Source organism: Colletotrichum paranaense, assembly GCF_030867605.1.
Source record: "Colletotrichum paranaense strain IMI 384185 chromosome Unknown Scaffold_21.1, whole genome shotgun sequence".
Lineage (NCBI taxonomy): Eukaryota > Fungi > Ascomycota > Sordariomycetes > Glomerellales > Glomerellaceae > Colletotrichum > Colletotrichum paranaense.
In genome coordinates, this window is record NW_026848979.1 from 101,413 (window position 1) to 115,225 (window position 13,813).

At 52.8% G+C, this 13,813-nt stretch overlaps 5 protein-coding genes across 5 annotated transcripts; 3 read left to right on the forward strand and 2 right to left on the reverse strand.

Annotated features, from left to right (window-relative positions):
- Window positions 1–938: 938 nt before the first annotated feature.
- CPAR01_15754 (uncharacterized protein) lies at window positions 939–1,649 on the reverse strand (the record flags this gene model as incomplete). The annotated part of the gene is made up of 1 exon (XM_060500002.1): window positions 939–1,649. One exon carries the CDS (start codon window positions 1,647–1,649, stop codon window positions 939–941), a length of 711 nt encoding a protein of 236 aa, XP_060341191.1.
- Window positions 1,650–3,813: 2,164 nt separating this feature from the next.
- CPAR01_15755 (uncharacterized protein) lies at window positions 3,814–6,060 on the reverse strand (the record flags this gene model as incomplete). Its single annotated transcript, XM_060500003.1, has 1 exon — window positions 3,814–6,060. The coding sequence occupies one exon, from the start codon at window positions 6,058–6,060 to the stop codon at window positions 3,814–3,816; it is 2,247 nt and encodes a 748-aa protein (XP_060341192.1).
- A 926-nt stretch (window positions 6,061–6,986) lies between these two features.
- Window positions 6,987–8,876, forward strand: CPAR01_15756 (uncharacterized protein; the record flags this gene model as incomplete). The annotated part of the gene is made up of 4 exons (XM_060500004.1): window positions 6,987–7,283; window positions 7,345–7,483; window positions 7,565–7,851; window positions 8,106–8,876. 4 exons carry the CDS (start codon window positions 6,987–6,989, stop codon window positions 8,874–8,876), a joined length of 1,494 nt encoding a protein of 497 aa, XP_060341193.1.
- Window positions 8,877–9,344: 468 nt separating this feature from the next.
- CPAR01_15757 (uncharacterized protein) lies at window positions 9,345–9,506 on the forward strand (the record flags this gene model as incomplete). The annotated part of the gene is made up of 1 exon (XM_060500005.1): window positions 9,345–9,506. The coding sequence occupies one exon, from the start codon at window positions 9,345–9,347 to the stop codon at window positions 9,504–9,506; it is 162 nt and encodes a 53-aa protein (XP_060341194.1).
- A 2,411-nt stretch (window positions 9,507–11,917) lies between these two features.
- On the forward strand, window positions 11,918–13,413 carry CPAR01_15758 (transmembrane amino acid transporter; the record flags this gene model as incomplete). The annotated part of the gene is made up of 2 exons (XM_060500006.1): window positions 11,918–13,297; window positions 13,354–13,413. The coding sequence occupies 2 exons, from the start codon at window positions 11,918–11,920 to the stop codon at window positions 13,411–13,413; spliced, it is 1,440 nt and encodes a 479-aa protein (XP_060341195.1).
- Window positions 13,414–13,813: the final 400 nt, after the last annotated feature.

The following is a 13,813-nucleotide window of genomic DNA, read 5'->3' on the forward strand; positions in this document are numbered from 1 at the left end:
AATTACTTGACTTTTCCCATCCTATGGCTTACTAAAGATACACGGTATGTTTAGTTCGCGCCGCCACTCAATGCTTTCTTGAAGGGGCCTTGACATGAGACAGAACATCCATGTAGAGCCATCCAAAATCTATTGAGAGTAAGGTCTATGTAGTGATGATCGTTTCCAAGAACATAATTCCTAACTCAAATTCACATGGTGATTTGAGCGTTAGAAGATAAAATTCTGAGTACATGAAGTAAGAAAATGTCCCTTGGAACCCATCTTCAATTGTTTGGGGTAACTTATTCACTGCCCAACAGCCAGCCGTTGGCATGACAAAATGCAACACGTTCAAGTTCCAACTCCTGCGGTCTCTACTTGTACCGACTAATGCCAACGAAGAATGATTCAATGCCATTCCTGGCCATTTAAGGTCATAATCAATCAGGCGTGAAGTATGAGCCGATTATTTGAGCTGTAATAGCTGAACAACCATTCTGTCTTTTATTCCGGTTTCCATGATGAAATAGCCGGGATCATGTCGAGTTTCCTCGAGCCTATACCTCTATTGATTATTGATATGTCTACCTTACTTGGTGCCAGGCCATTTCCGGTGATCAGCCAAAAACACGATCCATGAATCCTCTAATTTATCCATTTCAAAATCTTGAAAGCGTTCAGTGCTGCCTTATCTCGACATGTTTACAAGTACTTTTGCAGGTTTACTTGTAACGAGAAATATTTGGTCTGGTTTGAACTGCAAGTATTCAAGCAGTGACTTGCGGGTCTAAAGCTCCACGTTCAAGGTTCAATGATACATTACTCCAGTACTCTATCAAATTTGCATCAAATGTGCATCAAATTGCGCCAAAATAATCCATCACAGTTCTTTCCAATTTCCAAGAAAAACAAAAAAAAAAAAAAATGTTCTGCACCACCCCATCATGTAATTCTACTCACTTGTGCTGGCCCTCGCCAATGCAGTAGGGAATAGGATAAGTTTTGCTCGTGCAGAGCCGAATGACACCCTTCACCCAAGCCAGCTGGCCATAGCCCTGGCTCTCGTACGTGTCCGCCATGAAAGTTGTCTTTGTCGGGTTATCCGTGCACCCCGTAAATAAGTTACCCTGTACACGACGCACAAAAGGCTGGCTGACTATGACGCCGTACATGTTCGCCGGGATATCGAATTCGAGGGAGTTTTCCTGAGACGTAGACCAGGACATGTCCAGATTCATGCCCAAAGACACGCTGATGATGTCTGAGCCCCCAATGGTAATTTCAGAACCGATGGTGAGCGAATTACTGATTTCGACCCCGTTGGAGATGCTGATGCCAGCGGAGCTACCTTCCAAGGAGGAAGCTACGGGGGAGATGGCAACGTCCCAGTTGAGGAACTCTTCATCTGACATGACTTGGACCTCGGAACTCTGCTGGCAGCCGCGACGGATCAGGCCAGGTGTGCTTGTGGCATTGTATGATGTAATCTGTGCGGGTATAGAGGTGGCAGTCTCGAGAGCATCGTAGTCCGTTGCTTTTATGATTTTGGAGGTGCCGCCGTGGCCGAGGAGAATGATATCGTCGGCAGCTAGCATGCGAGGGCGAGGAGGCGCGGCAATGACCGTAGCTGCCAGACCAAAGACTGCGAAGAGAGCAGAAGAGATCATTGTGTTCAAAGGTAAAGATAGTCAAACTTGGTCAAATGTTGGATTGTGACTTTGAATTTTCAGTTTTTCAAGGCGTCAAAGAGAGTAAGAACCGGTGTGGGTACAAGGAGAAAGACAACTGAGACTGGATGAAGACTGAATATTCCGAGACCAAGCTGATGATGAGAGCGACCTGTGACCATTTTATCCTTCATCCTCATCCCTCCTATCTAGCCTCATATCTCCTCGTCTACCTTCTACGTATTGACCACGGTCCTAATTCTGGCAGTAATTCAGAATTGTTAGGGACCTTTCCATCGCCTCACTCACCCCAGCCCGCATCGATAATACACAAAAGTAGTCTTAACCGAGGACCGAGAACCGAGAACCTCGAGACCCTTTGTCCCAGTAGTCTCCCCTGGTCATCGCCGTCCACTTTTGAGGCTGAAGGATCTGAATGGGTCCTTTACCTCAACCAGTAATGTCACACGGGTCCTAACCGGATCTCCGCCATGGTCGAAAAGAGACGTGGAGTGAACACTAATCCGGACAGCGGCCGAGTGTTCCCCATGTCTGGCAATTTCACGTCTCTAAGGGTCAGTTACCGAATCGGGACGACCGTGATGGACTTTTGCTCCTTGGCATCAGACGACGGACGGTCTATGGATCTGGATAGGCGCAAGCAGTGTACTCCTTTGCCTAATGCTCTGGCTGGCCGGGCAAGCTGGCTGGTCTGATGAGTCTGGTACAATGTCCTGCTGAAGTTGGAGTGCGGTCCTTTTTCCGTATAGTTGCGCAGCCAAATAAGCATAAGTCTAACCTGTATCAGGATTTTAGACCACCAAACTATACAATCTGTGCCCCAAATGTGCCCCCAAGTCCCCATATGTAGTATAGAGCCAGCGACCCGATTGGTCTCTGGCTCGGCGACGAGTCATGGATTTTCGTGCGGCTGTCGGACATGAGCGTTGATGGATGCCAGTCTCAGGTGCCCATGCTCCAGGACCCCCCCTTGGCAACCCCATCAGTGCGTCTTTCGGGTCTCGATCCGGGCGCTGGTTATTTCTGCCCGGCGTGCTGCACGAATGCTGGTCGCCCACGCAGTTTAGGTGGTTCACGAATTGCCCGAGTGGGATGTCTCCAGCAACGCCTGGCTGGCTCGCCGGGGTCATGGTAAAGTCATACATTAGACAGCACCTTTGTAGTCTGTAGAGTCGTATTGCTAAGCCCCAGTTCCCCTTTTCTGGGAATTACATATTAGTACATAACCACACAGCGTTGCAAGCAAGCCTCATCCAAGTTGAAGAGTTTGCGCCAAGACCCTTCTTGGCAGCTTGGCTTAGGTAAGGAGAAAGTCCAACATGTTCACTTTTTCAAAAGCCGCATGTGCCGAGCCGTAAGCATCATCGAACTTCCGAGGGGAAGTCTTGTTGCTAACCGGGCTCACGAATCTGCGGAGATGCCCAACTTCGACCAAGCGAGAAATGAAGTACGACTTGTCTCCATCTGCATCCTTAACTTGGAACGACCTAATGGCAAAGATCCCTTGTCCTGTATTTCCGTTACAGAAACTAGCTGAGTCTTGGGGCTAATGTTGAACGTGGATATTTGTTTCAGAGACTCAAACATTATCGTGTCTTTTTGAGCGTTCCGTTGGAGGGTCTTCACCTTGTCGATCCGCTTTCGTTGGCTGGCTTTCTGAGTTCAGGATCCAACTACGAGAGGAGACAGAGGAGCTAGCCAGCTTTCCGAGGACAAATGGTAGTTCTGAACTTCTGATCAAGTGCTGCGTCTTCTGGTCCAAGTTTGGGCAAACCACAGGGTCCAATAGCAGCATGATCCCTTGCCTGTTTAGGCTGCGCTATTATTCGACGTGAAGCGGGCCTGTAACTATGCACGCTCAACAGGAGAGTGACAATACTTGGCAGAATCCAACAGAAGTCCAGTGGTGGATGCGTAAATCAGGCTACGCTCTTCAGACATGAGCAGGCCTCAGATTGACCTTTAATGCCTCCTTGGCTGTGCGCTTGGAGTTTCGGGCAACCCGGATGACTGAAAAGGGGGTTGATTCCTCTTTTTGAAAGACTCGTTGCAATACAGTCCATCTTCCTTAGTATCTGAACAGCTCAAAGTTTTTCAACTGCGCCTTTTCCGTCCCTTGCTGGGCACTGAAGGCTTGATTTCGTCACTGGGAAAAGTCACCTGACATGCCGCTGTTCAAAAGGGACCAATAAGTTGTATCTACGCCTTGAAACGCCCAATCTCCAGCCTCTGCCGTGATTCCAGGGCATGGCCATCCGAGGTAATCGGCGCTGAAGCCCGCACACACGTCCTCGTGGGGGATTGTGTTGTCCTGACCGAGGAGTGCTTCCAAGGATACTGCTGGAGGAGTGTCTTGCTGGAGAGATTCCGATGCCACAGTCGTTGTGTTTGCTGGTGTTGGCAGCTGTGAGTGGCTAAGATCCAGCAAGTGCGACTCGGCTGTCTGATTTGCGGTGGTTTTGATATTGATGATTCCGAGATAAGGGATGCTCAACTGAAGATTCTTCACCTCTGATTCGGGGCAATGGCGTGGAGTTACCCCGTTGCAGCAGTCGACAATGGGGAGCAGCTGTTTGATAATCTCTGCACTCTCGCCGGATAGCTTGTCGTCGTTCAGCACAGCTAGTTCCTCCATTTTGGCCAGGACAGTTTCAGCCAAGGTGCGGTCCTCGCTCCGTTGTCTCGCCCAGTCCTCTTCACGAATGCCAGGAGGACGACTGAGGTGACCGAGAAGAAGCGTCATGGCGGCCATGAGTGACGAATAGTCAATATGGCGGCATGAGAATGCTGCGTTGTTGGCTGTGCGGAAGATGACGCATCGTCTCAGGACGGCCCTACTAGACTCTAAACACGTATTTTTGCTGTAGTCGAACCGGGTGTTTGTCTGGTTGCGAAGCATGTATGGGAGGTGTAACAAGATGAGCAAACTATGGTGGTGGATCTGGAGCATCAGGTGCGACATGATGCTCATCTGGCCAGTGGTGTCGGTGTAGTCGGGCACGGGCGGGATCTCCCACCAGCTGCGTCCCATGGACTTTGCCGCGTGCTCGAGCTCACAGTCTACAGATTGAGTGATGGCAAAGGCTTCTGTCGCTGCAGTGCGATTTCTCTCAATGATTCGGAGCGAGATGGCCGTATATCTCTTTTCCAGTTTCTCCATCGGCGTGTCACGGACCAGAAAGGTTTCCGACATGAAGCTGTTATCCTGCGTGCCGGCAGAGAGACCAAGGAGTAGGGATAAGTATCGATCGCAGGAATTGATACGGGACCACAGCGCATGAGAGGAAGGCATCGTAGAAGGGTCGGTTGAGGGATCACACGACTTCAACGGCCGCGAGCCATCACGCTCGATGCCCATCAGTTGTGCTAAGCTAAGAGCTCTTCTCATGGCGAGCCATGCTTTGCGGAGGTTGCCAGAGTTGACGAGGTAGAACCCCTCGAGAATGAGACACTCCAAGCCCTCTGCAGAACCCACCAACTCGTCGTTGGAAGTGACGGCGCTGGCGGCTGCTGTCCACTCTGCCATCTTGTCCTGGATGGAGCACTTCAGGCAAGCCTCGAGTTGAGAAACGTCGAAGCACGGCGGCATCTGCTGCAGACAAATGGTCAACTGAAGCAAATGCTTTGCCAAGATAGCCGGGTGCTTGGTGACATCTGGCATGGCAGTGAGAGAAGAAGTCGGCTGGGATTTGCCCTCGAGAATATCTTGGTACGAGTAAAAGATGATTAATACGAAGATTGGGCCTCTGCTTGACTGGACGATGGTCTGGGCATCCTGAAGAGATGGGAACACGGAGTGAATGTCGCGGCATATCTTGTCGTACTTGCTGCCAGCACGAGGACGCACCGCCGCAGGCGGATTCAGTACGGATTGGGATAGGGGGCGGCCGGGAATCGGGACGGAGACGGCGGTGGTCCCACTCACGGACTGCCAGGACGAGTCATCCGGGGTGACATTTGAATCGGAAACACGGAGGGAACCCTCGACCGACGGTGTTGGCGGGGTCGATTTGTTGACCGATGAAGGCTCTGGGCCCATTTTGTCGGCAAGCTTCACCATCAACTCTTCCAACCGTCCAAGACGCTGAGCAAGGCCGCGCTCAGGCGGGCCGGACGGCTCATCGTCGGTGAACTCCTGGCTTACGCAGGCGGCACCGCGAGCCTGGCAGCCATTGCAGGTTTCTTCTTCGTTGGAGGAGAATTCGCAGCGGATCTTTCTCTTCCTGCCTGGACGGGGTGTTAGTAAATCAAGAATAGCGATTGAATCGGGGAATTCGGCAGAGCTGGATCTCGCTCGGGAAACCGGAGCACTTCCACGGACGAACTTACACTGCCAGCAACTTCGTGTTCCCTTTCGGACTTTACGTTTCTTTGTCGGTCGTTCGTCCATCTTTTCGGACGTTGTTGTTATAGGCTTCAAACCAAACGACTTGAGGACGAATGCTGCCTTTACATACAGCCAAATATCACAACAGAGGAGGTAACTCGAGATACCAAAGCTCACTGAGTAAAAATCAAAAGTGATAACAAAGACGTGATCTCGTTTGGAAAGCCCAGATCATCTGCCGTGGGCAGCTCTGGCTCGCTGCCTGTCTCACTGACGTTGTTCATGTCGTCGGTGCTTACGCATCTTTCGTCCGCTTCGTCCGCTCGGAGGCCGAAAACGGACGAACATCGGGCCTGGAACTAAGATGGATACGTATCTCTGTCGGATGATCGTTGCGCATGTCACGTGCCCTTTGTATTTTACGTGCCTCGATTGGAGAGCAATCCCCACTCATCTAAGCGACAGGCGTTCACTGGCTGCATCGATTGGATCTAAGGATGGCTAGATCAAATTAGGCAAGCGTCTTATCAGTGTTGGTCTTGGCCCCGGTACGTACCTCCGCCGGGCCAATCTGCCTCCCCTTCTCTGCCTTTTGCTCTCAGCTGCTCCGTATCCCCCTCAACTCGCGATCCTTCGCGAAGAACTCGGGCCATTTTACCTGGTTGATGACTAACTCTCAGCATTGAGCGCGGCATTTGGACCAACTTTATTCACCAACCTTAGCCAAGTCTAGCGAGCCTAAACCAATCAGGCTTGTTGCTGTTGACGTGCAGCGGGGGGTCCTGTTGTCCTTTGTTGCCCCTCTGTTGGCTCGTTGCCTTACTGAGCACGAGTCCAGGGGTTGATGATATCGCAGGCCGACAGATTGATATTGGCAGCATAACGACGACTGATTGTGGGAGATGTGGACGGGACTGGCGTGTGACGCTAGAGATCAGACCGGGCTTCAGCCTTAAAGGAGCCCCTCGGCTGGTCCAACTCCCCTTGACATGGGCCCCAAATCTGATTTCAAGTTCATCACCGTCGATGCCACTGAAGGGAGTTTCCAAACTGCGAGCAAATCCACCAGAAGTCATGCTATCCGAACTGCCATCCAGAGGGGCCGTTCGGAGCTGAGATCCTCGACGGCCTCAATTTCACAAGACACCATCAAGCAGAAGGCCCAGTTGAAGGGACGATTCAGGTTGGCGGGAACAACGCTCAAGTCAACCAAACCCGAGAGTCCAAAGCATCTGCAAGAACAAGAAAAAGAACAAGAAGATGTGCAGTCAACTCGCTGTTCCCATGTATGCTATTTGTCCCCATCTCTCCACAAGACTCGGGCCGTCATCACTCACACTTCCGTAGTCTCCATCCGACATTGCTGAGTTTCTGCACCAAGCATCGCTGCCACCCTGGGTACAGAGACTGGGGAGCGATAGCGCTGACCCCTTCAATACGCTACCTATTCCCAGTAGTCCTTGCGTGGACTCTCTGGTGAAATATTGTAAGAGTCGCAGCTTCTACCGCTCACGAGTCGGACGCCGTCACGCCACGCCGCTGCTGTGCGTCTGAGCTAACTCTCCAGTCACCACCAGATTCAATCTCAACTCCACTACGATCGATACTCAGAGACCATGGTTTCCCTATGCTATGCAGAGCGCTCTCATCATGCGCGTTACGCTGGCCTTGGCAGCAGAGTTTCTGACCGCCACCATGCCTCTCCTTGACTTCAAGCTCCAGCGCGAAGGGTACCAGCAAAAGGGGGAGGCGATGCGGATGATCAGAGATCGTCTAGCTTCTCAAGAATCTGCCCGTAGTGCAAGCAATGACCTCTCTGTTCTTGCTGGCGTGGCCATGCTGGGAAGCGTTGAAGTAAGTAATTTTCTAGCGCTCATATACGAATACCACCACCTCACTTCGATGCCCCAGTTCTCACACACATGTTGGTAGGCTTTTCAAGGTCACTTTTCGGCGGCAAACGTCCACTTGACGGGGCTCCACGCCATGATAGAAGCTCGAGGGGGACCGGAGACGATCAAACACGACTACATCCTCTGCCGCTGCATCAATTGGTGTGTGACTTGACCTCCTTCGATTGCCCTCCACAACGAACGGTAACTGACCAGAATCCCTCCCCCAGGATCGACATCCAAGTAGCCTCGGGTCTCGGAAGAGTGCCAAAGTTCCCCATGTTCCACACTGTCGCGCAGGTGTCACTCCCGCCGTCGGTCACGAATCGCGCAAGGACGCCTTCCCTGCGACACCTGGAGAAGCTCGGCGGCCACAACCCCGACGAGAGCGACGAGCCGCTGAGGATCTTTGTGGCGCTGAGGCAGGCGATTCTCTCGCAGGCAGGCGGTGCCGTGTCCGTGGCCGCAGACGACATCAGGATCGTCATGAACACGGCTGATAGCACAATTCTGCACTTTTTATACGTGGAGCGCCGGACAGCGACGCCAGTGCAGAAACGGTTCCTAGTTCTCGTCTCTGCGGCCCACGTATTTCTTTATACCGTTTTGCGAGAGATCCCGACGACGGGACACATGGTACGGGTCCTCGTCAGGCGGATGCGCGACGCCCTCGATGACGCGGATTCCATTGCACTCATCTGGGTGTCTCACGATGCCGCCTTGTTGTGGGTTCTCTTTGTGGGCATCGTCGGGTCCGGAACAACCGAGGACCGCGAGTGGTTCTCGTCGAGACTAAATAGCTTACTGGAACGAGCCAGGGGTATTTTGCCGCCGGAACGATGCAGGCGCGAGAACCTGCAGCAACTCCTTTCCGGGTTCCTCTGGCGGGATAAGCATTGCTTACCAGTCTTGGATGAAGTATGGGCAACGTGGGAGCGCGGCCAAGGCGGTACTAGTGGTGGTGGTGTTGGTGTTGGTGTCATGTAGAAATGAGGAAAATGCACGGATGCAGCAAACCACTTGGAGTTCCCACAACGTCAAATAACCAACACGGGATTGGCCCAGTTGCTGCTCACGGGTTCCCCGTGTGTGGCCGGAGCGTTCACCGCGTGAGGGATGCATGGATCGGGGACTCCAGCTTGCGATATCGTCCGCTTCTCGGAGTGGTCAGCGGCTGGGATGGTCCGAGTTGCAGCAATCTCGGCCGTTGATGCGTTCGTCCGGCTGAAACCGAAAGGGACCATGGACTGGGAACATCATGATAACATGGCAGCATGGCAAAGAAAGAATGGCACGACTCAGGTTTGGAGGAATGTCATCTCTAGGAACGACCAGACCGGTTCAGAACAGAGTGCGACGATAATTTCGAGGATGACCGCCACACCAACAGCGCGCGCCCTTTAACAAATTACAAACGCAAACCGGCCCCATCCCCGCAGTTCTACCCCGGATTCAATGACACAATCGGAATTGCCAATAGCTTCGTTCGGTCCATGTCCCTCACCCTCCCCTGCTCATGCTGGCCGCCCCCCGGTAACGAGGAGCGAGCAAAAGCCCGTCGCAAACCGCTTCGAGTTGCTCCTTCGTACGAAGATCTCGCACGCCAAAGCTGTGTAGCTCGGTTCTCGCGGCACGACGGCCGAGTCGTTTGACGCAAGTTTGAACCTTCGGATCCGCCAAACGCGGTAGATCAGCCAGTTTATCACCCTCAACTAGACGCCAATACAACCTGCTGATGCACAGTTGTTATCCATGGCCTTGTTTGCCTTGATTAGCCTTGTTCATCGACGTGTTGCGCTTTTCTCGTCACTCTTTTTTTTTTTTCTTTTCCGCCTAATGTCTATGGAACCAGTTTCGCTTTGCCACGAATGTGTCCAGTTAATGTCGGGCGAGAACTCGGCGTAAATGCAACCTCCTTTCTCAACACCCACCAAAACCACACCAGCCTCCGAAACTGTTATCTCTGCGGTTGGTAATGGTTGTATGTCAAATTATTGAGCAGAAAGTCTCTCTGGCCAGTCAGAGTTGGCCTAAAGAACTGGCACAAAAAGAAGACACACAAAAAAAACAGGGTCCGTATGGGTTCCGTTCACGCACGAGAGAAGTCTGTCCGGCATGGATACTCGCTCCAAAAACCCGCGTCGCGTGAGATCTCGCCTTGCTCGCCTCGCTCAACAGGCGGCCCTGGACGGGGTGGCACGGGTGGGAAGACGGGCATATGCAGGGGGGATCAGCCCTTTGTGCACTTTGTGTGGCCACATGTGCAGGGAAGTGCGTAGGAGGCGTCGACAAGCCTTTTGGGGCCTTCCAGTCGATCTTCTAGAAGCCTTCCCAATACGTGACAGGTGTGAGTGGGCAAAGGTGGGATCGGCATGGATCCACGACTCAAGGATGTCGGGAATCTACGGGACCGCGGCGGCGCTATTACGTCTAACTTTGCGGCCCTCTGCGGGTAAGCGGCCTTGCAACCCACGACTGGTTTAGCGCATCGAAGCAAGACACTCAAGACAATCCCAAGGCTTGCAGAAATCGCCTACGCCAGCGCGGGAAGGCAACTTGAAGGGGAGGAGGGGGACGGGTAGAAGGGTGGAAGGGTGGGAGAGATCCGAGAGACGTCTGCGCCTATGGGAGTCTTTTCCCACGGACGGGCTCAGGCCCCCCCCTTGTTCGGCAATCGTCACTCTTGGCTTTGGCTCTTGTTCGTTTTCGTCTGAAAATTTTTGAGCCTCATGCTCTTGGCCCAACGTCCAATGTTCAAAGTCACCCATGACGCTCTTTTCCTCGCTAGAGTTTCAGCAACTCTAGATAAGGCAAAGTTTTCTCTTTCGTCCGTTTCCCTTCTCTGAAAGGAGCTCAGACTATCTCTCTTCAAATCCCAGTCACGTCAGGCCTCTTCCCAGCGCGCCACCGGTCGTATTTCGGGGTCGCCCGTGGAAACAGCAACATGGACTGACTCAAGGTGGGCGAGATGAGGCCACTCTGCGGCTCTGCTTCTGGGTCCTTTAGGTAAAGAATAGGTCACAATATCCACCCTATTACGATGCAAAAACTCTACCAATTGCCTCAGTCCCGCATTTACACGACCGCGAACAGAGCAACCCCGTCAGCAACCCTCAACTTGCTGGCACGCGTTCCTAGTTTTCTTGACAACGAGAAATACAATTGTTCACTGGGAAACTCGGGGAAGCAGCACGCGGCCTCACGCAAAGACCAATGTGTCAATTCTGGAATCTCAGGGACGCTGGCCGATTTCGCGGGGAAAGTCTGCAACGGTTTATTCCCCCGCAATTTCACAAACGCACGGAATCCGGTCCCAAAGCAAGGGGGGCCGGGTTGATGATTCTCTTGTACAAAGTACGAGTCGTCGAATAGCAGAGCTTTCCGTGGGACTTGAGTATCCGTATGTCAGCCATCTAGGTAATCTGGCTGACGAACTCTTGCCGCCCACTCGCCCACTCTCTCGTCCCTCGTCCGTGGTAAGGCCATCTACCCATCCCCATCCCCATCCCATTCCATTTCCCAGGTGCCGGTGTCACCGCCCACGATCGCGGGGGGGCCAAAAGATAAGGACCCTGGTCCAATCATCGTAGGTTCCGGGTCTCAGTCGAGGTGAATTGCTTTCAACTCGACGAGGTCGAGCCCTCGGCCTGACTCCGGGGTCGGTGCTGATGCTCCGCCCTTTGCCACCATATATCCCGCCTCCGTCTTCCCATCTTCTTGTTGTTGTTTCTCTCTTTCAGTCCAACCGGCTCTTGACTCTTCATCTCTCTCTCTCTCTTCTCTCTTTCTTCAACCGAAGTCAGACCTGTTCAACCCGGTCCGTCCTGTTGTGCGTCCGAGTGTGTTTGTCTCCCACAACGCCCTCAACTCCAACAACACCCATCTCGCCTTTGACATCATCCCGTCAAAGCGTCCTCCCCTCCTCCTCTTCCTCCGCCCGGGCCCCACGCCACACACAAAACTTGGACTAGAGACCAAAAAAACCACACTCTCTCCAACCTTACACACACTCCAACAAGGAGCCCATCATGGATCACGACCAGATTAGACAACAGCAGGCTCATGCCGCCGACAACAAGGACACCAAGTCCTCCGACGGCGCCGCTGTCGCCCCCCAATTTTCCCGCGATGCCGTCTTCCCCGGCGAAGTAGTCGGCGAAGTCACCGACCTCAACCGCCAGGACCTCGAGAAGCAAAAGGCCGCCCAGGGCAGCGCCCACTTCCACCGCCTCGGCTGGAAGCGTCTCACCGTCGTCCTCATCGTCGAGGCCATCGCCCTTGGCAGTCTGTCTCTTCCCGCCGCCTTTGCCTCCCTCGGTATGGTCGCCGGCGTGATCGTCTGCGTGGCCTTGGGCTTGATAGCCATTTACACCAGTGACGTCGTGGGTCAGGTCAAGATCAAGTTCCCTCACGTCTCGCACTACGCCGACGCCGGTCAGCTCATGTTTGGCCGCTGGGGCTACGAAATCATCGGTGCCATGTTCGCGCTTCAGTTGACGTTCCTGGTTAGCTCTCACACCCTTACCGGCGCCATCGCTTTTGGCAACATCACCAACGACGGCGCGTGCTCCATCGTCTTTGCCGTCGTCTCCGCCATTATCCTGCTGATTCTTGCCATTCCCCCGTCCTTTGCCGAAGTCGCCATCTTGGGATACATTGATTTCGTCTCCATCATTCTCGCCATCGGTATCACCATCATCGCGACCGGTATCAACAGAGGTGAAATCACCACCGCTCCCTGGTCTGCCTGGCCCAAGGATGGTATCACGTTCGCCGAGGCCTTCATCGCCATCACCAACATTGTCTTCGCTTACAGCTTTGCCATTTGCCAGTTCTCCTTCATGGACGAGATGCACACCCCGACAGACTACAAGAAGTCTATCTGGGCCCTTGGACTGATCGAGATCTTCATCTACACCTTCACTGGAGCCCTCATCTACGCCTTCGTTGGCCAGGATGTCAAGTCCCCTGCCCTGCTGTCCGCCGGTAACACCATCTCCAAGATTGCGTTCGGCGTTGCCCTCCCCGTCATCTTCATCTCGGGATCCATCAACACCACCGTCGTCGGCCGCTACATCCACGGTCGTGTCTACAAGGACTCCATCATCCGCTTCATCAACACCAAGATGGGCTGGATCACTTGGCTCGGTCTCATCACCGTCATCACCATCATCGCCTTCATCATCGCCGAAGCTATCCCCTTCTTCTCCGAGCTTCTGTCCATCAGCTCCTCGCTCTTCATCTCCGGCTTCACCTTTTACTTCCCTGCCCTGATGTGGTTCATGCTCATGCGCGAGGGTTCCGTCTTTGCCAAGGAGAACCTCGTGAAGACTGCGCTCAACGGTCTTGCCTTTGTCATCGGCATTGTTGTTCTAGTTTGCGGTACCTACGCCAGTATTGTTGAGATTGTGAGTTTCCCTGCATATACCCACTCAAGTGTAATGATGCTAATTGTCTCGAATAGGACCTCAAGTTCAAGACTGGAAAGATTAGCAGCCCCTTCACCTGCGCTTCTCTCGCCTAATTACCAACCTCGTCGAATTTGTAGTTTTGATAGTCCTGATAATAATACCCCTTGAGTTATCTTGTAACATGCTGCAATGCGTCCCAGTCCGTGCGAAACTTTTGAAACAACCGTAGTGGTCCACCAAAAATGCAACCCGGTACGCGCATTTTGAAGATGTATTTCGGTGTCTAAGGTAGAAGCCGATGCCTGAGAAGCAAAAGTGCTTTCTGGACTTATTCCCTGCTTGTGGTCTGCTGCTGCTGGAGCACGTAGGGCTGTAGAAAGATGACTTGCCGGATGAAAGGACATCTTGCTAATGTGTTTATCAACGGTAATATTTCCATAGAGTTCTGAAGATCTTTTTCAATAACAATTCAGTTGCAAGTATCAACTCCGTTATGATCGAAAACAACACGCC